Raw genomic sequence first — 24,140 nt, forward strand, 5'->3', positions numbered from 1 at the left:
AATTTCTTCTCTCTGTCCCTCTCCCCAAACTATTCTATAAATAAGTTAATTTTTCCTATTCTATAGCTTCATATAAATAGAATCACATAACACACAGTCTTTATGCCTGGTTTAGTGTATTCAGCATAATGTTTTTGATATTATTCCATGTTACTGCTAGAATTAACAGCGTATTTCTTTTTATTTCTAGTTAGTGTGTCCCTGTACAAGGTTGGAAACATAATCCTGAAAGACACAATCCCAACCATTATAATCTCAAATTCTGAAATCCTGAAAGATCAAAATCCTGAAAATGTATTTCTGGATTTGTTTTTTAATTTTTTAAATATATTTATTTACATTTTTAAAGGGAGGTTTTTTTTATTTGAGAAACATAAAAACATGCCAGAACATTTCATAGGCTACTTTTCACAAAAATATAGACAACAGCAGCATCCATATTTTTGCAAATGTAAATCTTCTGGTACACTAATGACAGCTGCATAGATATAGCAGTGATGAGCAGACAATCTGCATTCATAAAGAAATAACGGATACAACCACAATCACCCAAAGTACCCAGATGGACAAGTTAAGTCTCTTGATGAGATCAAACATATGCTGTCACCCAGAGAGCAGCAAGAAATTTTACCTTTCACAAGAACAGGGTAAAAGATGGACATCTATTGAAGAAGTTTCAACATTTCTATGTATGCACACAATGCACCACAAGGTCAATGTGGTGATTGAACCTTTGTGGAGTCAAATTTGCAAAAAACATACATAACACAAATTAAAATTCACTCAAAATGTTTACGCTGCTTATACCTCCAATATTGGAAATGAGGCGAAGCTATAATACATGTGTGCTGAATTGTAAAACTTAATTCTGATCATTTAAAATAGTGGAGAAAAATTTATAAAAAGAAAGAAAGAAAAGAAAAAAGAAAATTTGAATACTCCAAAAAATGTATTACAAGGACAGATTATGAGTAATTTCATGGAGGTAATCGACATAGTTGGCCAACTTTTGCAACCATTTACTATAGTTTGAAGTCATACGCGATAATGAATCACTGCTCTTTTCCCCCTTTATATCATGGCTATCCTCAGAGAATGTGTTCACACTAGTTTTATATGTGGCACTATTTTTGTTTTGTTTTGAAATTTTTTGATTTGTCATACACAGACATGAGTATTCCCTACTAAATTTCCTTTACTTGATGTCATGTTTCTGCACTGTTCTGGGTACATGGAAACCCATTTCACACACACTCATGTACAGACCACAAGTTGAAACAGATAATACCAGTGATTGAAGAGCAACAACGTTGTATGTCTTCTTATCTCATTGTACGCATCATTATTTTTGAACCATCCAGTAACTTCACTGGCTTCATTAGGTAGATTTACTTTTATTTATTAAAAGCTCCTATTAGCTTTATTTTATTAAAAGCTCTTATGATTTGGCAGCACTTGTGGCTCAGTGAGTAGGGCGCTAGCCCCACATACCTAGGGTGGCGGGTTCAAAACTGGCCCAGCCAAACTGCAACAAAAAATAGCCCGGCATTGTGGTGGGCGCCTATAGTCCCAGCTACTTGGGAGGCTGAGGCAAGAGAATTGCCTAAGCCCAAGAGCTGGAGGTTGCTGTGAGCTGCAATGCCACAGCACTCTACTGAGGGCAACAAAGTGAGACTCTGTCTCTAAAAAAAAAGCTTTCATGATTTCATCAGCTGGGAGGAATGTCAATGCAGATGAATGACACATTTTTAAATTGAAGTTTTTTTCACTGCCATGTAAATGCTTTGGGCTGAATGGAAAAAAAAAATTCTTATGGGTAACAACTTGAAATGCACTTTTGTAACCAATTCCTTGATTGCACCTAACTCGGCAATTGTTATAATTTGGGGATTCAATTAGATGTTGGTGATTAGAGACTTTAGGGATATAGACTTTAGGAATTTTGGCTTTTCAAAAGTTTAACATTCAGGATTATTGCATTCAGAATTGTGTCTTTCAAGATTATGCTTGTTACCTCTCTTTATTAATATACTAATCTTGCTTATCAAATCTCCTGTCAAAGGACACTGGAAGCAGTTCTACTTTCTGGCTAACATGAATATAGTTTACATGAAACTACTGTACAATTTGGACATGTGTTCTTATTTCTGTTGAGGAGAAGAGAGTAAAATTGCATGTTTGGTTTGTGTTTACCTTTATTAGACACTGTCAATTGTTTTCATAAGTGTTTGACCATTTAAAATTTCCATTAGCAAGCTACAGAAGTTTCAGTTACTCCACATCTACACCAACACTTGACATTTTCAGTCTTTTTTAATTTTAGCCATTCTAAATATAAAGTAGTGACAAGCCTATCAAAAATAAGTACATGTAGTTTTTAAAGAGATGGAATCAACAAAACATCAAAAAATGGGGAGAGGGATGGAGTTAAAGTATAAAGTTTCCTTTAGGTTTCTCTTTGCATTTTTTTGTATGTAAAGTTGTCACCTTTACTTTGATAAGCTATTATAAGAGTTTAAAATGATAAGCTATTATAAGAGTTTTTCCAAGCCTCATGATAACCTCAAATCAAAAAATGTATGACAGATTCACAAAAAAATTAAAATCAAGAAATTAAAAAACCCTAGTAGAGAAAATTACTGTTACATGAAGGAAGGGAGGGAGAGAGGGAAGGAGGGAGGGAGGGAGGACCACAAATAATTGGAAATCGAATAATAATATGGTGGTAGTTAAGTCCTTACCTGTCAACAATAACATTGAATGTAAATGGACTCTACTCTTCAATCAAAAGACATAGAGTAGCTGAATGGATTTGAAAAATAAACAAACAAACAGAAAAATAAAATAAAATAAACCAAGACCCAAGTACATATTATTGACAAGAAGCACATTTTGCCCATAAAGACACAATAGACCCAAAATAAAGGGATAGAAAAATATATTCCATGTGAATGGAAACCAGAAAAGAACAGGAATAGCTATACTTCTCATAGATAAAATAGATTCCAGGACAAAATCTGTAAAAAGAGATAAAGGTTATTATATAATGACAAAGGAGACAACTCAGCAAGAGGGTATAATAATTATAAATGGTAAATGTATCCAATACTGCAGAACCCAGATATATAAAGAATATATAATAAGAGCTAGAGAGAAAGATAGACCCCATACAATAATATCTGGAGCCATCAATGCCCCACTTTCAACACTGGACAGAACATCCAGACAGAAAATGGATCAATAAATATTAGACTTGACCTGTATAATAAAGCAAATAAACCTAACATATTTATAGAATATTTTTTGCAATAGCTTCAGAATATACATTCTTCCCTTCAGCACATGGATCATTCTCAAGGACAGACCATATGTTAGGCCACAAAACAAGTTTAAATTTTCAAAAAAATTAATATCATATAAAAGATTTTCTGACCCCAATGGAATAAAACTAGAAATCAATAACAAGAGGAACATTGGAAACTTTATGAACATCTGGCAATTAAATAGTATGCTGTCAAGGAAGGCATTAAAATAAAATGTAAAATTCTCTTGACATCAATGAAAATAAAAATAAAACTTACCAAAACCTATAAAAGCAATGCTATGAAGAAAGTTTACACCAAGTACCTACATCAAAAAAAGAAGGAAAATGTCAAATAAACAACCTAAGTAGGCATATTGAAGAACTAGATAAATAAGAGCAAACCAAATCCAAAATTACAAGAAGAAAAGAAAGAAGAATAAAAAAAAATGAACTTGGAACCAAAAGAACAATATAAAGACCAACAAAATGAAAATCTGGACTTTTAAAACAATAAACAAAACTTACAGATCTTTAGTTAGACTAAGAAAAATAGAGAAAGATGCAAATAAAACCAGACATGAAAAAGGAAACATTACAACTGATACTGCAGAAAAGCAAAGGATTGTTAAAGATCCAAGCAACAACATAACAAAAATACCAGAAAACTGGGCATGTACAACCTACCTGGATTTAACCTGAAAGAAATGCAAACCCGAATAAACCAATAAGAAGTAATGAAAGAAAAGCCACAAGAAAGCTCTCCCATCAAAGAAAAGCGCAATACACAGTGGCTTACCTACTGAATTCTACTAAACATATAAAGTACTAATGAAAATTTTAGTCAAAACTTTCCCAAAAAATCAGGGCAAACTCTCAAATTCATTCTACAAGGCCAGAAAAATCCTGATACCCAAGCCAAAGATACAACAAAAACAGAATATGATAGATTAATACCTCTGATGAACATAGATGCAAAAATCCTAAACAAACAACCTGAATTCAACAACACATTCAATAGATTATTCCCCAGGACTAAGTAGGATTCATCCCAATGATTATAAGGCTGGTTCTACATAGACAAACAATAATATGACATATATCAAGAGAACAAAAGACAAAAACTTTATGACCATTTCAATAAATGTTGAAGAAGCATTCAACACCCTTCATGATAAAAATGGGTATAGAAAAAACATACCTCACAAAAAAAAGTCATATATGAAGACCCATAGCTAGTAACATACTCGATAAGGAGAAAACAAAAGCTTTTCACCTAAGATCTGTAACAAGACAAGCCTGCCCACTTTCACCACTGTTATTTAACATAGTACTGTAAGTTCAAACTAGAGCAATCAGACAAGAGGAAGAAATAAAAGGCACCAGAATTGGAAGGGAAGAAGTCAAATCATTCTGTTTGCAGGCAATATGATCTTGTATCCAGTGAAACATAAATCCTTCACTAAAAAACTATTAGAATTGATGAACAAATTTTTAAAGTTGCAGGATACAAAAATCAATATACAAATATCAGTAGCATTTCTATATGCCAACAGTGAATGATCTGAAAAATAAACCAAGAAAGTAATCTCATTTATAATAGCCACAATTAAAATAAAGTAACTAGGAATAAACTTAAGCAAAGGAGTGAAAACTATAAAACATTGGTGAAAGAATAAAGAGGGCACAGAAAAAATGGAAAGATATTCCATACTCATTGATTGGAAGAATTAATATTGTTAAAATGTCCCTACTAGTCAAAGCAACCTATTCAATGCAATCCCCAACAAAATACCAATGACATTCTTCAAAGAAATATAAATCATAATACCAAAATTTATATGAGACCTCAAAATACTCAGTATAGCCAAAATCGCCTTGAGCATACAGAAAGGACTGTCTTTTCAATAAAGGGTCCTGGGAAAACTGGATATCTGTGTTCAGAAGAATACAACTAGACCATAAAATTACTGATATTATAAAATTACTAAAAGAAAATTTTGAGTATATTCCCCAAGACATTGATCTGGGCAGTAATTTCCAAAGCACAGGCAACTGAAGCACATTTGAACAAATGGGATCACATCAAGCTAAAAAGCTTCTGTACAGCAAAGGAAGCAATCCACAAAGGGAAGACGCAACCCACAGAATGGGGACAAATGCATGCAAACTATCCACCTAACAAGGCATTAAGGACTAGAGTATATAAAGAGCTCAAACAACTCAATAAGAAGAAATCAAATAATCCAATTGTAAAATGGGCAAAAGATCTGAATAGACAATTCTCAAAAGAAGACTACAAATGGCCTACAAGTAAATGAAAAATTTTTCAACATGATTAAACATCAGAGAAATACAAATCAAAACTAAAGCAAAATATCATCTTATGGCTTTTATCCAAAAACAGATAATGATGAATTCTAGCAAGGATGTGGAGAAAGGGGTACCCATATACATTGTTGGTGGGAATGTAATTTAGTGCAAGCACTATGGATAACAGTACAGAGACTCCTAAAATTCTAAAAGAGAACTACTGTATGACCAGCAATCCCACTGCTAGGTATATATCCAAAAGAAAAGAAATCAGAGTATTGAAAAGATATCTGCATCCCCATGTTTAGTGTATCAGTATTCAAAATAGCCAAGATTTGGAATCAACATAAATGTCCATCAATGAATGAAAGGATAAAGAAAATGTGGCTGCATATAGACAATGGAATATTATTCAACAATGAAAAAGGATGAAGTCCTATCATTTGTAACAATGTGGATATAAATTAGAGAACATTATGTTAAGTGAAATAAACCAGGCACAAAAGACAAATATTGTACGTTCTTGCTCATATGTGGAAGCTAAAAAAATTGATTTTGTGGATACAGAGTATGTAGTAGAAGGTTGGTTGCTAAAGGCTGGGAAGGTCAGCAGAGAAGGAAGATAAAGTTGGGATGGTCAATTGGTGCAAAAAATACTGTTACATAGTTAGATAGGATGAGCAATATTTAATAGCACAAGCAAAGTGACTGTAGTCAACAAAAAGTTGGGTATACTTTAAAATAAGAGTGTAGAATACGAATGTTCTGAAACACAAAAAAAAAATGATAAACACTTGAAGTGCTGTATACCTCAAACCCAGATTTTACCATTAACACATTGTCTGCCTGTATCAAAATATGTAGAACTATTGTGTATCCAGGATATTTTTTTTTAAAGTAAAAAAAGTAAAGTATGTGAAGTCTTTCAATCCATAAACATGGATATTTCTTCATGTATTTGACTATTCTATAATTTTTCAGCAAAATCTCCATTTCAAGGTTCAATGCTGAAGCCTTACACATCATTTTTATGATGTATTTTATGGCTTTGGTAGTTTGTATATTTGAATTGTGTTATTTTAATCTTATTTTCTAACATTGGTTGCTTGCTTATTGCATTTTAAATTTTATGATGACCTTGAATCCAACAATTTCACTAACTGCACTTCTTAGTTCAGCGGCTTGTAGATTCCATGGATTTTCTACATCCCAACCATGTTGCTTACAAATAATGAGCTTTATTTTTTTCCTATCTTTATAAAAAATTTTTTTGCCTTATTTGCCTAGCTAGGACATCTATCACAGTACTGAATGGAAGTGAGGAAAATGCACATTCTTGGGTGGTGCCTGTGGCTCAAGGAGTAGGGCATCGGCCCCATATACCTGCGGGTTCAAGCCTGGCCCCGGGCAAAACTGCAAAAAAGAAAGAAAGAAAGAGAGAGAAGGAAGGAAGGAAGGAAGGAAGGTGGGGGGAGGGAGGAAGGAGGAGGGGAGGGGAGGGAAGGAAGAGCATATTCTTTCACTGTTCCTGATCATGGGAGGAAAGCATCCAATATTTTACCATTAAGTATGATGTCAGCTTTAGATTTTCATAGTCAAGGAATTTCTTTCTATTCCTAATCTGAATGTTGAGTTTTGTTCTAGCAGGCAAACGTTAAAAGATACTGTGAAACCATGGTGATTTGGTTTTAAGTTTTCTAAGGGTAAATCAGGTTTGCTTTTTCTCTTAGCTCTGCAACATAGCCCTTACTTTCAGCCTTACTCTGAAGATGGAATCCTCCTGAGATTTCAAGGAAATATTTATTAAATTGACCACTTTAGCCCCAAACTCTGCCTTTGCAACACAGGTAGCAGCTGAAATCCCTGTTCAACATCTCGGCCTCTTCGTTATATCTGTCCTGTGAATAAATAGATTGGGAATCAGAATTGGAGTGACAGTAATGTAGATTTTATGGCTCCCTTTTCTTTGATCCCTTCATTTCTTAGAACTTCCCCTCCATTCCTCCCTCTCTGGCCACTCCACACTCATGTCCCTGCCTCTTCCACCCACCGAGACCACACCTTCCCTGTGAGCCATACTCTGTGCAAAGTGGGAGGCACTCCCACAGGGAAAGCTGGATACATGTGAGGTTCATTGTATTTTTCTTTCTTCAGTGATTGAATCCCTTCCTGCTTCTTACTATTTTTAGTTGTTTTCCTATGCTTTCAATAGTTGTGTTTAATTTTCATTACTTTGTTGAGAGTGGATATGTGTCACTAGCACGAGGCTTAATCTACTATAAACTGCTCCACTATTATGAGACTGTCGTTCCCCTGTTAGATTTCTCATACTTCTTCAAACACACACCTTTTCATTGGCCTTGGGCCTCCACGTATGGTAATCCTTTACCTAAAGCATTTATCCCTCTGCAGTTTGATTACCTGATTCCTAATTACCCTTCATGCCTCAGTTTAAATCTTAGTTGCTCTACAGAGTCTTTTCGGACCATTGGCTAACCCCAAGGTAGGGGGTTGACCTTCCTTGGGGCTGCAGGTTGGTTTTCCTGCTGCACTTCTTCAGAGCACACTATACTGCTGTTGTAGTATTCTAAAACTTATGCATTCATATTTATTTGATTAATACTCCTTTCTTAAAATGTAAGCTGCACAAAATAAAAAACCATGTCTCACATCATCCCTGGCTAATTTGAAAGTACTCTGTAAATATTCATTGCTTTTTAGAAAACCAAAGAGCAACATACTTTAATGAGCTTATCACAGGTAATTCAAAGGTGACTTCTTAAAATCACTGACAAGGGAATCCATCAGACTGCAGACAGGTGGTCATCAGCAAATTTTCTTTTTGTCCATTTTGCTAATCTTATCTACTTTGTGTTCAAACTATGTGTAGTTCTTGTGTCCAGCTCAAAAGGACAGTAGAGAGCCACTTTCTTGAAGGGCTTTCAAGTAACAAAGCAGACATTTAAAAAATAAACTCAGGTCAGTCTTCCGAAAGCTTTTGTATAATCACTAAGAAGTCCTTCTGATAACATTAATGATTGATCATTAAGGTCATCAACTCCAAGACTATCCTAAAGCTTTAAAAAATTCTACTGCCCAAGTATCTTCATATATGATCCCATTCTTTCCACTATCAGAGCTTTCTTCCTCCCTGCAGCAGAGGCATGGTTAGAAATATTTTGCATTAACTTATCTTAGGCGTTAGGGTGACATTGCAATAGGTACTTTCTTTTATTTAGAAAATCCAAAAACATTTAGGAATCAGAATTTGAATATCTTAAAATGGTATTGAGTACTCTATTAATTCCAGCTAGAAACCAGGGTCTAGCACGAGGCTTGGCAGACAGTACATGGATTTAATAGTTCAGTGAAAATGGTCACAGAAGAAAATTCAAAACAAAGGCAATTATAATAAACAAAATTTATTGATTAATCCATAAACATGGCAATTTTTAAAAAAAAGTATAAAGCAAATTATTGCCTTTGGTTAACAGAATAAGGTTTTCCCTGGGTGGAAGTTCCATCTAACCAGTACAGTTCTTACAACGCTGAAGACCGTTCTCGTTGCAAGCTGTGCACTTCAGGGCTTTGAAAGAGTCTGTAAAGCAGTTTCGAAACACTGACATCTTACTCCCGTGGCACACGGAGCAGGGGAGAAAGCCAAAGCCCCCACAGGACGGGCACTCGTGCGGATGCTGCACTCTCTGTGGGGCGGCAGGGGGACAAAAGAGGGTAGAGGGTGTGTTAGTGTGAACAGTTCCATCAACCTCATCATGCTGTACTGTCAGTGGTTATAAAACAACAATGGCGTAATATGGCTATGCACTTAAAAATCACCGACCATTAACACACATTAGGCACAGGGAAAAAAATTAGCTGAAGTTCTCCTTCATTGCCCTGTTGGTAGCCGTCCACAGCACGGGCTTCATTTGTAAAGGATGATAAATTTTAGGTTAAAGGGCACAAAACGTCAGGAAATCCAACATATGTAAACATCTATTTACAGACCAAATGATTAAGGAGATGATGATTGGAATTCAAGTTATGACTTCCTTTTTAGGATCTCTTAATAGTTTTAGGTCTTTGTTATAGACTAGTAACAAGAATAATGAGTCTGGAAATTCAGAAAACAAAAAGCTGAAGTGTAAAGGACCCATTGTCAACTGAAGGTCCACTGTTATACTTCACTTTTGTTATTTTATTAATTTTTATCTAAACTTATAACTGTATACATTTATGGGGTACAACCTTTGAATACTGGTTCACTTTTTCAAAGCACTTTCAAATACATTATTATGAAGACTCTTTCCCCATCTTAACCTCGACACATACAGACAACTTCTTAAAGATATAATTCAAGCATCATTATGTTCATTTTATATTTAAAGGAATAGCATAGAAATCTTAAGATATTTATGCAAGTCCCACCATTTACCCTCCCTCTATCAAACCTTCCTCCTCCCACCCCTCCCATCCCTCTGCATTTCTCTCCTTCATCTTGGGCTATAGTTGTGATCTATCGTTCATAAGAAAGTGTGAGTAGTTATAAATTGGTTTTATAAAAGTACTGAGTACATTGGATACTTTAGATATCCAATGTGGTACAAGTCAAATCTATCAAGTATAGAACATAAATGTCTTAACACAATAATTAAGTAAATGAGGTGAAAGCTTTATTAATTAGTTTGATGAAAGCATTCCAAATTGTATAAAAAATCAACACATTGTACCCCACAAATGCATAAATGTGTTCATGATTTATGTGTATATCACTTAATAAAAGGAAAATAAAAGATATTTATGCAAGTTCATAAAACTTCCCACAAAAGCTATCAGCCGTTGTACCTCAAGCAAAGATGTCATATCTCTAACAGTAGAATAAAATAACTAGGGTAGTGTGTTGAGAATAATATTTTGAAAATAATTCTGATGCATTTCTCTTTGCTTTTCTGAGCATGTAACCTATGCAGGAGCCCACTAGTGGCACCCATCAGACTGAGGGAGATGAGGTGCTATTACAGAGTGAATATAAAGAGAAAAGAAGCAAATTGAGACTAAGCTTCTGTCTTGCAAAAGAGGGTTTTTCAGCAGTTTTTGAAAGCCTGACTTTGTGAAAAGAAGAATTGCTAAAATATGTTTGGAGAAGGTGAATCCATATACAGACACACACACACACTGAATCACATACTTAATATACTTCACATACACATTCATAGTGCTTTTCCCCAAATCTCTAAAACATCCAACTGAAAAGGAACCTAATTAAGTCAGTTTAATCCACCCTTTCCCCAACACATATGAACACCTTTTCTTCAGCAAATTAATTCTCTCAAAATTGATAACATGTGGAATATACTTTGGGAACAAACATGAAAACCATGATTGCCTTGAAATATACAGATAGATAGATACACAGATATATATATATATATATAGTATATGTATATATGTATATATTCCTGGATTATTTTCCTAGATATCCATATATATTGCATAGGTATATATTCCTGATATATCTGTGTACATATTTTATATATGTACAGATATCTATATATATTATATATGTATATATGTATATATTCCTGAATTACTTTTTCAAATAAATGTTTTCTATATACAGCAAGATTTACTTGCCATTGCAGTTTTGCTCAGCTATTATATCAAAGTGTATACATTCATCTCATATGTAGTGGCCTCCAATCTGAATGATACAAACAAGGAAACTAAACAAGCCTATAGAGCTTTAACAATCTTTGTAAAAAGATACACTGAATGTGTGTAAGAATTTGGTTACTTAGTAGGTAGATTTTTGTCATTTCTTTGTGCAAGAATTGACCTAAAAGAAAGTGTTCACTGGACTTAATTTTTGCTGATATTAAAAGGTCTTTAGAAGAGAAATAAAGACTTGGGAAAACAAACCCAGTGATTAAAAAAAGAATGGACTTTAAAAGTTAAATATAAAAAAATTAGTAAGTAATGGTGATTTTATCAAAGTTTAGAAAGAACGTGGCAATGTAGCTTGATCTTTGACATTCACCATAGTCATGACAGGACATTCTGTTAAGATATTTAATCATTTGTCTAAGTGACTGGCCCAAGTCCTGGAGCAGGAGCCTGCAGTGGCCCCGAGTCCAGAACTTTGCTCATTACTGCCGGGTTTTGAACAGGTCTGGGTTCTTAGGAGAGCAAAATTGTCAAATGTTGCAAATGAAAATACAGGATACTCAGTTTAATCTGAATTTCAGACTGACTACAAATAGTTTTTGTATAAGCATGTACCCAATATTGCATGGGAAAAACTAAACAATCATGCCTAATTTATCTAAGGTTAGAATGTTAGGTAGGCATCCTGTGTCTTATCTGGCATTCCTTATAAAGTAGAAATTGATAGAGAAGAAGAGAAACACTTTTTCCTCTTCTCTTACTGAAAAAAGAGCATTTGGGGTAATAGCTATTTACCAACCAGTACACATTATTTTGATATCTTAATGCATACAAACATGTCTCAATATTTTCAATAATCACTACAGCTGTACCAGCCACACTAGCTGGTATGCTATAACCCAAGACACTTGAAAATGAGCAAACTTTTGGGTAGCATATGGTTTTTCCATAAAATGCATCTGTGATTATAAAGGCTGAAATAAAATGTGAGTGCCAGGCAGCTTCCTAAGCTCATTTGCTACCTACGTAACTCACTCCAGACATTAATCCCTTAGCATATAGAATTTAAAATGGTAACTCAACAAAAGTAAAAATTATTTTATATTTTGAACTTGCAACATGACTTACAAAAATTACTTCCAAAAGGCCCAAATACCAAATGTTAAATCCACTAAGAGTTTACTGTTTCTTCATAACATATCTTCTACTCGGAACAAATGAATTTTCTAAAATAAAATTAATATATAAATACTAAAAGCTACAATTTCATTTTTAAAGGGAATAACAAATTGACCAAGACCATTCTAGAATAGTGTCCTCAGAATCCATTCAATTCTAGAATGAGATCTGTCTTTTATTCAAAGGATTATTGAGAAGATTCGATGAATCTATTCATGTAAAATGAATAGAACACTGCCTGGCACACAGTAGGCAGTCAATAAGGTTAGTCACGATTAGCCATCATTTTATTTAATAAATCTTACCTGAAGGGATTTTCATTAAAAGCTATCTCAAGCAAAATTGATTGTTACATGACACAATGATTTTCTATAATTCTGAGTCTTTTTTTTTTTTTTTTTTCAAAAATCTTAAGCTTTCAGGCATAAGGTTCTGCCACTGTGAAAGGGAGAGTAAATGCATTTCACATCACAAGCTCATTCTGACATTCTGGAGCACAGTGCTACAAAGATTCTGAGACCATTTCCATTCTCAAGAAAAATTAGCTATTTTGGCCATAAACATAAAAAAAGGAAAGGGGTGGCTTACACAGCATATAAAGTCTATGCCCATTCTCATCCCAACACTGTGTGATAGACATTGCCGGGGCATCAATGAAGAAACAAAGCCTCTTAATGGTTAAAAAACTCAGGTCAGGATGAGAACTTGTCAATAACAGAGCTCACTTCACGAGCAAAATCCATGGTCTTTCTTCTGCAGTCACAGTTTTCAATTTGTATTTGCATCAATTTTTCCCAAATGGTATAACTTGGGCTCTCTAAATGTAAAATTTTGAAAGAATACATCTTGTGACTGAAACAAATGTAAAATAGTGAAAGGATCAAGTGCTGTGATGACACAGGAGTGGGCAGGGTCGGGAAGCCACCCTCTCACCTGCCCCAGAGCTCGTCAACTCCCAGGAACCCCGTTCCTGCTGCATCAGCCAACACATTCTAGCCATTTGTTCTACTAATAAAAATAAATAATTTAGCCATTTCTAGGCGTCTCTTTCCAAGAGCTCTTTTATTATATTGTAACTCTGGTCCCAACAATGAGCCCTAAGGAGCCCAACACTTCAGTAGACAATTTTGTCTTTAGGTTGGGATGGAAAAATTGCTAGGAAATTTCCCAAAGAACTTAGGTTCCAAGTCAGAGAAAGTACTTGGATCATCATTACTATTAGTGACCAAACATAATTCTACTTTCAATAAAGAGGTGATTACTGAAACTTTGACCTGTAAGCAACTAAGAAACTGTGCAGACCCAGTTAAAAACTACATGTAGTTACAGCACTAATTCTACAGACTGTTCCTCATCTGAATCAGTGGCTGGGGTTGAGGCAAATCATTTTGAGCTGAAATTGAAGAAAAAAGGAATGAGAAATCATCTCATCCCTTCTACCCCTTCCTGTTCATATACTCTTGGTGAGAAACTTCGAAAAACTAGATAGTGAATAGGTGAGACATTCATTCCATAAATATATAAGGTGTCCCAAAAGTCTCCATAGATATGGAAAAAGGGGAAATTGTAGCTAAATACACCTTTCTTTATAAAATAGTCATTACAAAATTTCACAAAACATTTACAGAATACACTCTACATGTTGGCCACCTCTTCAAACACATGAAGTCTTCTCTCCCATTCATGCCAAATACATTCCAAGGTATCTGTTGTTATGATTTTTTCCATGTATGGGGACTTTGGAAATCCCTGTACATGGAGGGTCTGTCCACTAGTCTACACTGTGCAGGGCATTGGGATATAGTATTGAACCAAATGCTTCCTTGTTCTCCTTGAGTCTGGAATAGATCCACTCCTGCAGTCATCTCAACTAAAGCACAGAAATCCCATGTTTCTAACAAAGGACCAAACAGACAAGAATATAAAGAAAGAGTTTGTGAACGATTGTCCGATATACTTCCTCTGTAGCACAAACTCCAATGGCAGGAATATAAAGAGTTTATCCCCAGTTATCTTTTATAGGCAAAAAAGATGCTGAGATCAAGAATTTTCATGTCTTCTTTAAGATCAGGGAAGAAGAATGTTATTTTTAAACCTCAGATCATCTAACCCCACTCTCATAGAGCTGAAAAGTCCCTTACATATGCTACCAAAGAGGAAGAACTTACTTGAGTCTCTGTGACCATATACCTCATCATCCATATTGTCTATGAAGCAGTCTTACCCATAAAACAAATTGTCAAGGAGTATACACTTGGCATGTTATCATCTCTGTCTGTGTATTTTGTTTTAAACTAGATTCAACAATTTAATCCAGCAAATGCTTGCTAAGTGCCTACTAAACACCCTTTTGCCCAGCCAAGCTGTTAAGAAAATAAATAGAATCATCCCTAATCATCAGTGTTTCTGGTGTCCTCAGTTTGCAGGGTTGGGAAAGAAGCCACTAAGACAAATGTAGACGCTGAGAAAACTTGTTCATAATCCCAAATGTATAAGCCTGATTGGAGGCACCAGATACTTGACCCATTAGGGATAGAGTGCCATAAACCAACTTAAATGCATGTTTAAGATTCAGAGAGAAGGAGCGGACATCGCCTGATTCCCCGGGTGAGTAGGTGATGCTCTGCTGCCATAGTCTCCAGCATCCCACGTCTGCCCCCAGGCCCCCAGGGAGGGGCCATCATGCTTAGCTGTACTTCACAGAGGGGTAGGGCAGTGCCTGACAGCTCCAATGCCTCATGCAGACAGCCTGTGCCATTTCTGACATCCTCAGTGTGTAGCTGGAAATCTTTCCTCTGTTCTTCACAAACAACAAATAAGCAGTTATCAGCCCTCAGGGGAGAATCAGAATGAATAATTGTTATGAGCTTTACAAGAACAAAGGAAAGAAAATGGACACTATGTTGGCAATCTCAATAGAAATGACAACAAAACTGTTTGCTCATATCTTCAAAAAAATAAATTAGCAAAGTGAAAGCTTACTTAGAGCTTCTTTGCCAGCTAAGATCTTTAATCCAGTGACTGCCAGAACCAGTGGTATGCTAATAAATCTCAGAGCTCCCCCACCTCTCTCTGTGTGGGTGCCAAAAGAATCAGCCATCCATCTTACTGTCTGGTGCGGGGGGCTCTTCATGCACCTTTCTGCTTATAATATCTACCCTGTTTATTAATATACATGAATACATGCATATAAATTTAGTGTTTTCATTCATTCTCCTACATAAAATAATGATTTTTCTCTTTCTTTTTAGCTCTTAAGTGCTTTGTCTCTTGCAAAACACTTTGGATAAATGAGTCATTCCTCTATTTCCTCAACAAGTATTTATTGTGCCGGTTATGTGCCGATCTCTGGTCTTGGAATTTGAAGTAAAAAATAAAAAAAATACAGGATTCTGTCTCCACACAGAGCACATATCTTATTGGGAATCAGTCTTGTAAATCATCATTTAAGGAACAGAGTCCAAGCTGGTGCAGCCAGCCCTGCTCAGGCAGGTCTCCTCACCAACTGCCACACATCTCACTGGCTTCTGCCATCTTAACCGCTTCTCAAGTGTACGGTCACTGATAATCAACATCAACAAGTCAGATCTACCAAGCTCAAAACAACTTTCACTTGGGTACAATACATGCTAATATTCTTGGGCCAGAAAAATTGAAATTATTTGCTGATCCATTTCTGATGTCTCAACTGCAACTGCAAAGCCTTTTTCTGGACCATCCCCTGAGATGACTGCTGAAAACTGAGACCCAAATTAGGAAGACCAGAGGTGGTCACAGACTACTGTGAAGCAACCCAAGTAACAGCAAACTAGAACTTGGTAGGAGTTGTCAGCTTCTCTTCAAAGCCAGCACCAGTTCCTCATATTCCAGGATGCACCACTGAGCATCAGAGGCCCACAGCAAAACCCAGGCTGTTCCCTGGGCTTAATCCTCTGTTTATTTCCCATTGCATCCTGGCACAATGGTCAGATTTCCCAGACACTCACATACCACTTAATTTGAGAGTCAGGGCAACATAAGTTCATGATTCAGATCACGGACTTGCAGTCACACTGATTAGAATCATCAATCAAACATTGACTATCTATAAGGTCTGAGCAAGACCGAGAAGACCTGATAGCAGCATGTAACTATTGGGTGACCATATGACCTTTTAGTTCACCTGAGAAAGTCTTGCTCTATGTTTACATTTGTGGCTGCAGAATAATTACTAATGCGTACTTTTTACTCTCAAAGTTTTTCGGTCTAGACCATGACATATATGAGCTTCCTACTTTTAGGGAGAAATGGACTGATAAAATAATTCAGCAAAGAAGTAACAAGAGCTTCCTGGTTGCATATTAATTTAAGGCATGATATATTTGAATAACTATTTCTCTGACGCTATAATTATAAATATAGGGAACAAAATTAAATTGTGATTTTTTTGAAGAAATAACTTTTTCTTTAATCTTTAGAAATGATGTTGGAAGATCTTCCCATATTTAAGAAGATAGATGGGGAAAATACATTTATTTAAATGAAAAATTTTAAATGTGCTTCGAAACAATCGCCTGACTTGAAACACCTTATCAATGTTTGTGTTGTAGAGAGTTAGGCCCAAATAACACTGATAATCACACTCACGTAATAGTAAGAGGTAAGAAGTTAACATTAACGTCATTCTAACTGTGAGGAACCTAACAGCAGATGATATTGAATTAAAACTGCCACATGTATCCCATTACCTATTTGTTAGAACACGGAAAGGGGGATTCAATAAAACCCAGTTACGATCAGAATGTGTTTTACATTTTGCTTACTACAAATAAGTTTCTGAAAGCATAATTACCTCAATTTTGGTTAAGAGGTCCTGCAGTTCTCCTGATTCATTCATTGACAAAATTTTCTCAGCACCCTATTAACAAGAGAGAGCAGGGAGAAAATCCATTTTGTTAGTATTTGAGAAAAATAAGTTCTAGCCAGGAAAGCTTACCCCACAAAATACTGCACATGATTCTTCCCCTCAGGGCTGGGTAAACTTACAATCAGGAGGCCAAAGAGGAGAAGAAATTTCTCCAGAAATTCTCCCACATGGTAAAGCTTGCTATAGTTAAGGGGAAGACCAGCTCCAGGAGGCCCACAGCTGTCAGGGTTATGTCCAGATATGGAAGTGGCCAGCACATCCTTCAGTGTGATTAAGGAGACCTGGAGCCAGTCTACTACAGGAGCCTTAGAGCAAACTCCCCAGCCCAGACTGTCTCTGCCCTACTCCAGGAAGTCTTGGACACGGCCTTCCTTAAAGTCACACACACAAGATAACAGCAGCCAACAAAAACAATAGCAGCAATTAACACTCATTAAGGGCATATGTGAGCTAGGCACCAAATACCATGTCATTTAATACAGTAAACTGTTATTATTAGAAATTGGGCCTCAGTGAGATTGAACAATAATTCCGAGGCCACCCAGAGAGGATACAGGGACTTTGCACACAGACAAGGGCCTGAGTCCAGAGTGGATGTTTTTAACTTGTAAAACATTTCTGTGAAAGCAGAGGGAGGAGAGAAAGTGTGCACCTTCCAACACACACGTCGGGTTTCTTCCAACTACCCCATTCTTCTCTCCTTTAACCTCTTCTTACATTCTCCCACTCCGCTTCCTGATATATAGATATATATAAGAGAGAAGAAGGGGAAATTGGAGTATTATTTCTAATCAAAGGCAGAGACCACATCTGTACTGTTCTCATCATGTCCCCGGCGCTTAGCACAACTGCCTGGCTCAAAGTGGGCGTTGAATCAATATTTGATTAACGAATCAGACAGGGAGAAATAGCGTCATGCAATAAGTATTTTTGGATTTCTATTAGTGCTAGACAGAGGGCCAAGCAGGAATCATTTTAAAAATAAAAAGTTTCTAGTTCTTATGGAGTTTACAATTTTTTTTTTTTCAGTTTTTGGTCGGGGCTGGGTTTGAACCTGCCACCTCCAGCATATGGGGCTGGCGTCCTACTCCTTTGAGCCACAGGCACTGCCCTAGTTTACAATATATTTTTATGTAAAAAAATTTTTTTCTGTAAACTCACAAAAAAGTAATCCACAGTGTAGAAAGGAAAATAAGTGTCAAATAAATGATGCCAAAAATAAATATATTGTGAGTTAGACATCACAAGGGGAGGTGGAATGGAGGTTTCCTAATGAGGAAAGTTGGTGGCATTTAATTAGGATCTCAAAGACTGGGTGAGATTTCTGGCATGGGTTGGACAATCCTGTAGTCTTTAGTTATTGGTTTCATTTTCTTTTAGTCTGTCTTGCATAACTCATGTCATCTTACTCAACATCAGAAGTGTCAAGTTGATGCATTAAAAAGCACTGTGAATAAATATACAGGGATACAGAGAATACATATTAGCTCTATGAGGCAAGCTGTATTCCCTTATTTCTTGGTAGTTTTGCTCGGAATACAGACGTGGTATACCTGAAGTAAGAACAAGGGTAATGAAACACCCTGGCCAAACATTAAAGTCTAAAACTTAGTAAGAACTGGTAATATTTTAGTTTTGCTACATCCTATTTCCTATTTCTTTTAAGAGTTAGCTAAGCTAAAAATGGGAAAAGCCTCTGGGGAATTGGGTACATGAACCAACGCAGTAAGAATATTTGCCTCATTTTTCTTGAATGAAAGAAAATGTACAGGCCATAAGTCCAAACAAAGTGAATGGGCCAGAACAGCTGCCATGTCATCCCAGCTCTTAACTGTGGCATTGTGCCTTCATCAGGTGTTCAGAATACAAAGCATTTGCCAAGAAAGGACCTGTCCTATTACCTCAAATGCCGAAAACTGGCTCTGCCTCAGCTGAATAATTCCAGCAGCATTCCTACTGTGTAAGCAGACTCCACATTACAGGAGAAATATAAGATTTGCTTACATAAAGGAAAGTACCTAAAGGCATAAGGGTCACAGATCTTCCCAACACCTGGGTGTCTGGTGGTGTAATAAGGCTTAAGTTGGGGAAAAGTTAGCTTAGTAACTGAGAACAATTGTCTGATGCCCATTTGCTTTGTTCTACTGCTCTTAGTCGCCATGGTCTCCACAATCTCACTTGGGTTATCTTCAGATCTTTTCTTTGGAACCAGCCTCTGGGTCCCTGTGCAGCCATGCTGAGTAATAACAGCAGCGAAACCTCCTGTTCCCTACTGGGTCTCATGTCTCTGCCTCTGCCTGACCCTATCATTCCCAAGCCTAAGTGCAAGATGCAGGGAACATGGAAAGCAAATGATCCTCCTCCCTGATCCTAAGCATAGCAACAGCAACAGTGGAGTAGAGATATCACCCTAGGTTGGCAAAATTCATGGAAAAGTTACCAATCCTTGCCAATACTGATCCATCCCTGAGGTTGGAGCATTTATTAGGGTAAATCTTGATCTGACCTGCTTTCCTCCTCATTTCCCTATTCCAAAGGTCTCATTCTCTTTGCCTATTTCAAAGGTCTCGTTCCCTCACTTTTCTCCATCACAGACATTCCAATTATTATTTGACCTGTAAAGAAAATGTTGTGTTCACAGAAGAGGGTGTTACTTTCTTAAGCATTGACATTCTTAGGAAATCATCTTTTCCTGACTGGTATTTGCTAAGAAAACCAAACACAAGTTTTGTTACTTTTTTTGTGTAACTCCACTGTTCAGCTCCAGTGTTAGTGGAAATTAATGAATCATTCTATTATCTGGCATAGTTTACCAAGAGTTCTGGGATACTTAAGGAAGTATTTCTGGTATATTTTTTAATTGATCCAGAATTGTTTTTTCTTAAAATTAATATAATGTTAAAAAAATAAGGATAATAGGAATATGTTATATGCTTCACTATTAACTCTTAAAGGAACTAAAATTTGAATTGTACAAGGAACATACTCACGCCTTTCACTTCATCAATACAAGGCTTGCTAAGTCTTGAATTCAGGTTATGCTGACTCTGAAACCTTCACTCTATTTTGCCATGCATGCTCCCTGTTTCCTGATACAGAACAATTATAGTAGTGAAAAATAATAACTCCTAGCTTGGGGAATATGAAGGTCTATATGTTAAAACTTAATGTTGACTAGGTGGCTTCACACAAGAAGTTCAAGTGAATGAAAGCTTTCACTGTGATTACTCTACATCCAGAAAGAAAGAGCCAGATCAGCTATGAAATGTCCCAGTTCTTTCTCTCAGCATTGCATTTTATTCAGTTATTTAGAACACAGTACACATGCCAAGAAAAGACCTAACTCATTACCTTTTAACCCAAGGGAAAAATCTACCTTGATTAAATACTATCTACCTTAAAATTCAGGCCAGCATATACATATACCATAAGTTATTTATTCATTCATGTATTGACTGGCACTTGAGTTTTTTCCACATCTTAGCAACTATGAATTTTGCTGCTATAAACATTTGAATTCAAACATCTTTTTTATAAAATACTACTCACCCATAAAAAATATGGTGATCTCGTATCTTTTATAACAACCCAGATGGAATTGGAGACCATTCTCCTAAGTATCACAAGAATAGAAAAACAAACATCACATATACCAAAGCAAAAAATATTTTAAAAACATTCGTGCTATTATAAATAAGTTTACATTTATTTATTTGCATGATCTTTTGCTTAATATCTGTCTCCCCTGAAAGACTTTACAATTCCCTTAGTAACAGGAAGCCTCTTTTTATTCCTATTGTTGTATCTCTAAAAGCACAGCATCTAACCCATAATCCATAATGGAGGCTCAAAATAGTGTTAAATGTGGAAATAGATGAATAGATGCATGTATGAATGAGTATGGTGGCATATTTTTGCACTTCCATGGATCAAATGCTAAATATTCTGGCAATCTTAATTGGTAGAAGACTTATTTCTTTTCTTAAAGGTACAAGGTTCCTTCTTAATGACCCATATATAAAGAAAAATGTATATGGACTATCTTAAAATAAGTCCCTTGTTCACATGTTAGAGTTCCTGGCATGAATTTTTTTTAAATATTTTTAGTTTCAGAATATTATGAGGGAACACATGTTTTGGCTACATAGTTTTCTCTTGTATATTTTAAGTCAAAGTTATAAATATGCCCTTCACATAGAAAGTGTGTGCTGTACCCATTAGCTATGAATTTACCCAACCTCACCACCACCACCTACTTGAAATTCAGTTGAGTTTTGCTTTCCAACATAAGTGTTGACCAACCAAGTCTAACTTTCCATTAGTATATGTGATGGTTGTTTTTTATTCTTGTGATAGAATCTACAATGGTGAAAGAATTAAAAATATCCACTGGACATTTGAAAAACATGACAACCAAAACACTACCATGTTTATAAATTCTCTCAATTAATGTGAATGGTTTAAATTGTCCTCTAAAGAGGCACAGGTTGTCTGGATACAGAAACTCAGGCCAGATATATGTTGCACGCAAGATTCTCATCTTACCTGAAAGAACAAAAAAAGACTCAGGATGAAGGGATGGACATCTATACTATAGGCAAATGGAAACCAGAAAAAAGCAGGGATTGCAATTTTATTTACAGATAAAATTTGTTTCAAACCAACAAAGATAAGAAAAGATATCAATAGACACTACATATTTGTCAAAGGAAACACTCAACCTGAAGAGATTTCGATAATTAACATTTATGTGCCCTACCAGAATACTCCTCAATTTATGAAGCAAACACTAACAAAGAAAAAAAAAAACCCTAACAGATACGAACAATTTGATATCTTCCTGCACTATAATAATGGGAGATGTTAACACCCCTCTGGCAATTTTGAATTCATCCTCCAAGAAGAAACTAAATAAAGAAATAATAGACTTAAACTCGACCCTAGAACAAATGGACTTAACAGACATCTACAGAACATTTCATCCTAATAAAACTGAATACAGATTCTTCTCATCAGCCCATGGAACATCCTCCAAAATTGAACATATCTTAGGACACAAGTCTAACCTCAGCAAATTTTTAAAAATAGAAATTATTCCTTATATTTTCTTGGACCATCATGGAATAAAAGTTAAACTCACCAGCAACAGGAATCTTTATATTCAAACAAAGTCAAGGAAACTAAATAATCTTATGCTGAATGATAGCTGGGTCAAAGATGAGATTAAGAAAGAAATCACCAAATTTTTGGAACAAAATGATAATGAAGACACAAATTATCGAAACCTATGGTATACTGCAAAGGCAGTTCTAAGAGGGAAATTTATAGTGTTGTAAGCCTTCATCAAGAGAACAGAAAGAGAGGAAGCCAACAATGTAATGGGTAATCTCAAGCAACTGGAAAAGGAAGAACACTCCAACCCCAACCCAGAAGAAGAAAAGAAATAACTAAAATGAGAGCAGAATTAAATGAAATTGAAAACAAAAGAATCATGCAGAAGATCAATGGATCAAAATGCTGGTTTTTTAAAAGATTCATAAAATTGATAAGCCTTTGGCTAACCTAACCAGAAACAGAAAAGTAAAATACCAAATATCATCAATCAGAGATGATAAAGGAGGAATAACAAGAGACACCTCAGAAATTTAAAAAAAAACCTTAATGATTACTACAAACAACTCTATTCTCAGAATTATGAAAATCTGGAGGAAATGGACCAATACCTGAAAGCATGCCACCTTCCCAGACTTAGCCAGAAAGCATTAGAAACTCAGAATAGACCTACATCAAGCACTGAAATGGCATCAATTATACGAAATCTCCCAAAATGAAAAGTCCAGGACCAGATGGCTTCACATCAGAATTCTACCAAACCTTTAAAGACAAACTATTACCTATATTCCATAATCTTTTCCAATGTATAAAAAAAGAAGGAATACTTCCCAACACATTCTGTGAAGCAAATATCACCCTGATCCCCAAACTAGGAAAGGACCCAGCCAAGAAAGAAAATATCATTAATATCATTAATGAATGTTGATGCAAAAATATTCAATAAGATACTAGCAAACAGAATTCAACAACACATCAAAAAAAAACTATACACCATGACCAAGTTGGCTTTACCTCAGGGTTACAAGGTTGGTTCAACATATGTAAATCTATAAATATAATGCATCACATAAATAAAATAAACACCAAAGACCATATGATCTCTCAATTTATGCAGAAAAAGCTTTTGATAATATCCATCATCTTTGCATGATCAGAACACTTAAGAAAATAGGCTTAGATGGGTCATTTTTAAAACTGATAGAGGTCATCTACATCAAATCCACGGCCAATATCATATTGACTGGAATAAAATTGAAAACATTTTCACTCAGTTCTGGAATTAGACAAGGATGCCCAATGTCTCCACTGCTATTCAACATAGTAATGGAAGTCTTAGCCCTCATAATCAGTCAAGAGAAGGTGATCAAGCATATCCAAATGGGGGCAGAAGAGATCAATCTCTCACTCTTCATGGACAATATGATCTTTTACCTGGGAAATCCCAGGGACTCAACTACAAAACTGTTAGAAATGATCAAGGAATACAGCAGCATCTCAGGATACAAAATCAATACTTACAAGTCAGTAGCTTTTATATATACCAAAAGTAGTAAAGCTGAAAAAATAATCAAGGACTCTTTTCCTTTACAGTAATGCCAAAAAAGATGAAATAGCTGGGAATTTACCTAACAAAGGACGGAAAAGATCTCTATAAAGAGAACT

At 35.7% G+C, this 24,140-nt stretch overlaps 1 protein-coding gene across 1 annotated transcript in view; it reads right to left on the reverse strand.

The window, feature by feature from the left end:
- Positions 1–9,020: 9,020 nt before the first annotated feature.
- Positions 9,021–24,140, reverse strand: part of GRXCR1 (glutaredoxin and cysteine rich domain containing 1) — a 154,357-nt gene continuing 139,237 nt past the window's right edge. The window contains exons 3-4 of the mRNA XM_053577780.1: positions 17,289–17,354; positions 9,021–9,318 (exon numbers count right to left, since the gene is read on the reverse strand). Coding sequence (XP_053433755.1) covers positions 9,139–9,318; positions 17,289–17,354 — 246 coding nt within the window. The 3' untranslated portion in view covers positions 9,021–9,138. The remainder of the gene's footprint in view (positions 9,319–17,288; positions 17,355–24,140) is intronic.

This window comes from Nycticebus coucang, chromosome 23 (assembly GCF_027406575.1).
Source record: "Nycticebus coucang isolate mNycCou1 chromosome 23, mNycCou1.pri, whole genome shotgun sequence".
NCBI classification, from domain to species: domain Eukaryota; kingdom Metazoa; phylum Chordata; class Mammalia; order Primates; family Lorisidae; genus Nycticebus; species Nycticebus coucang.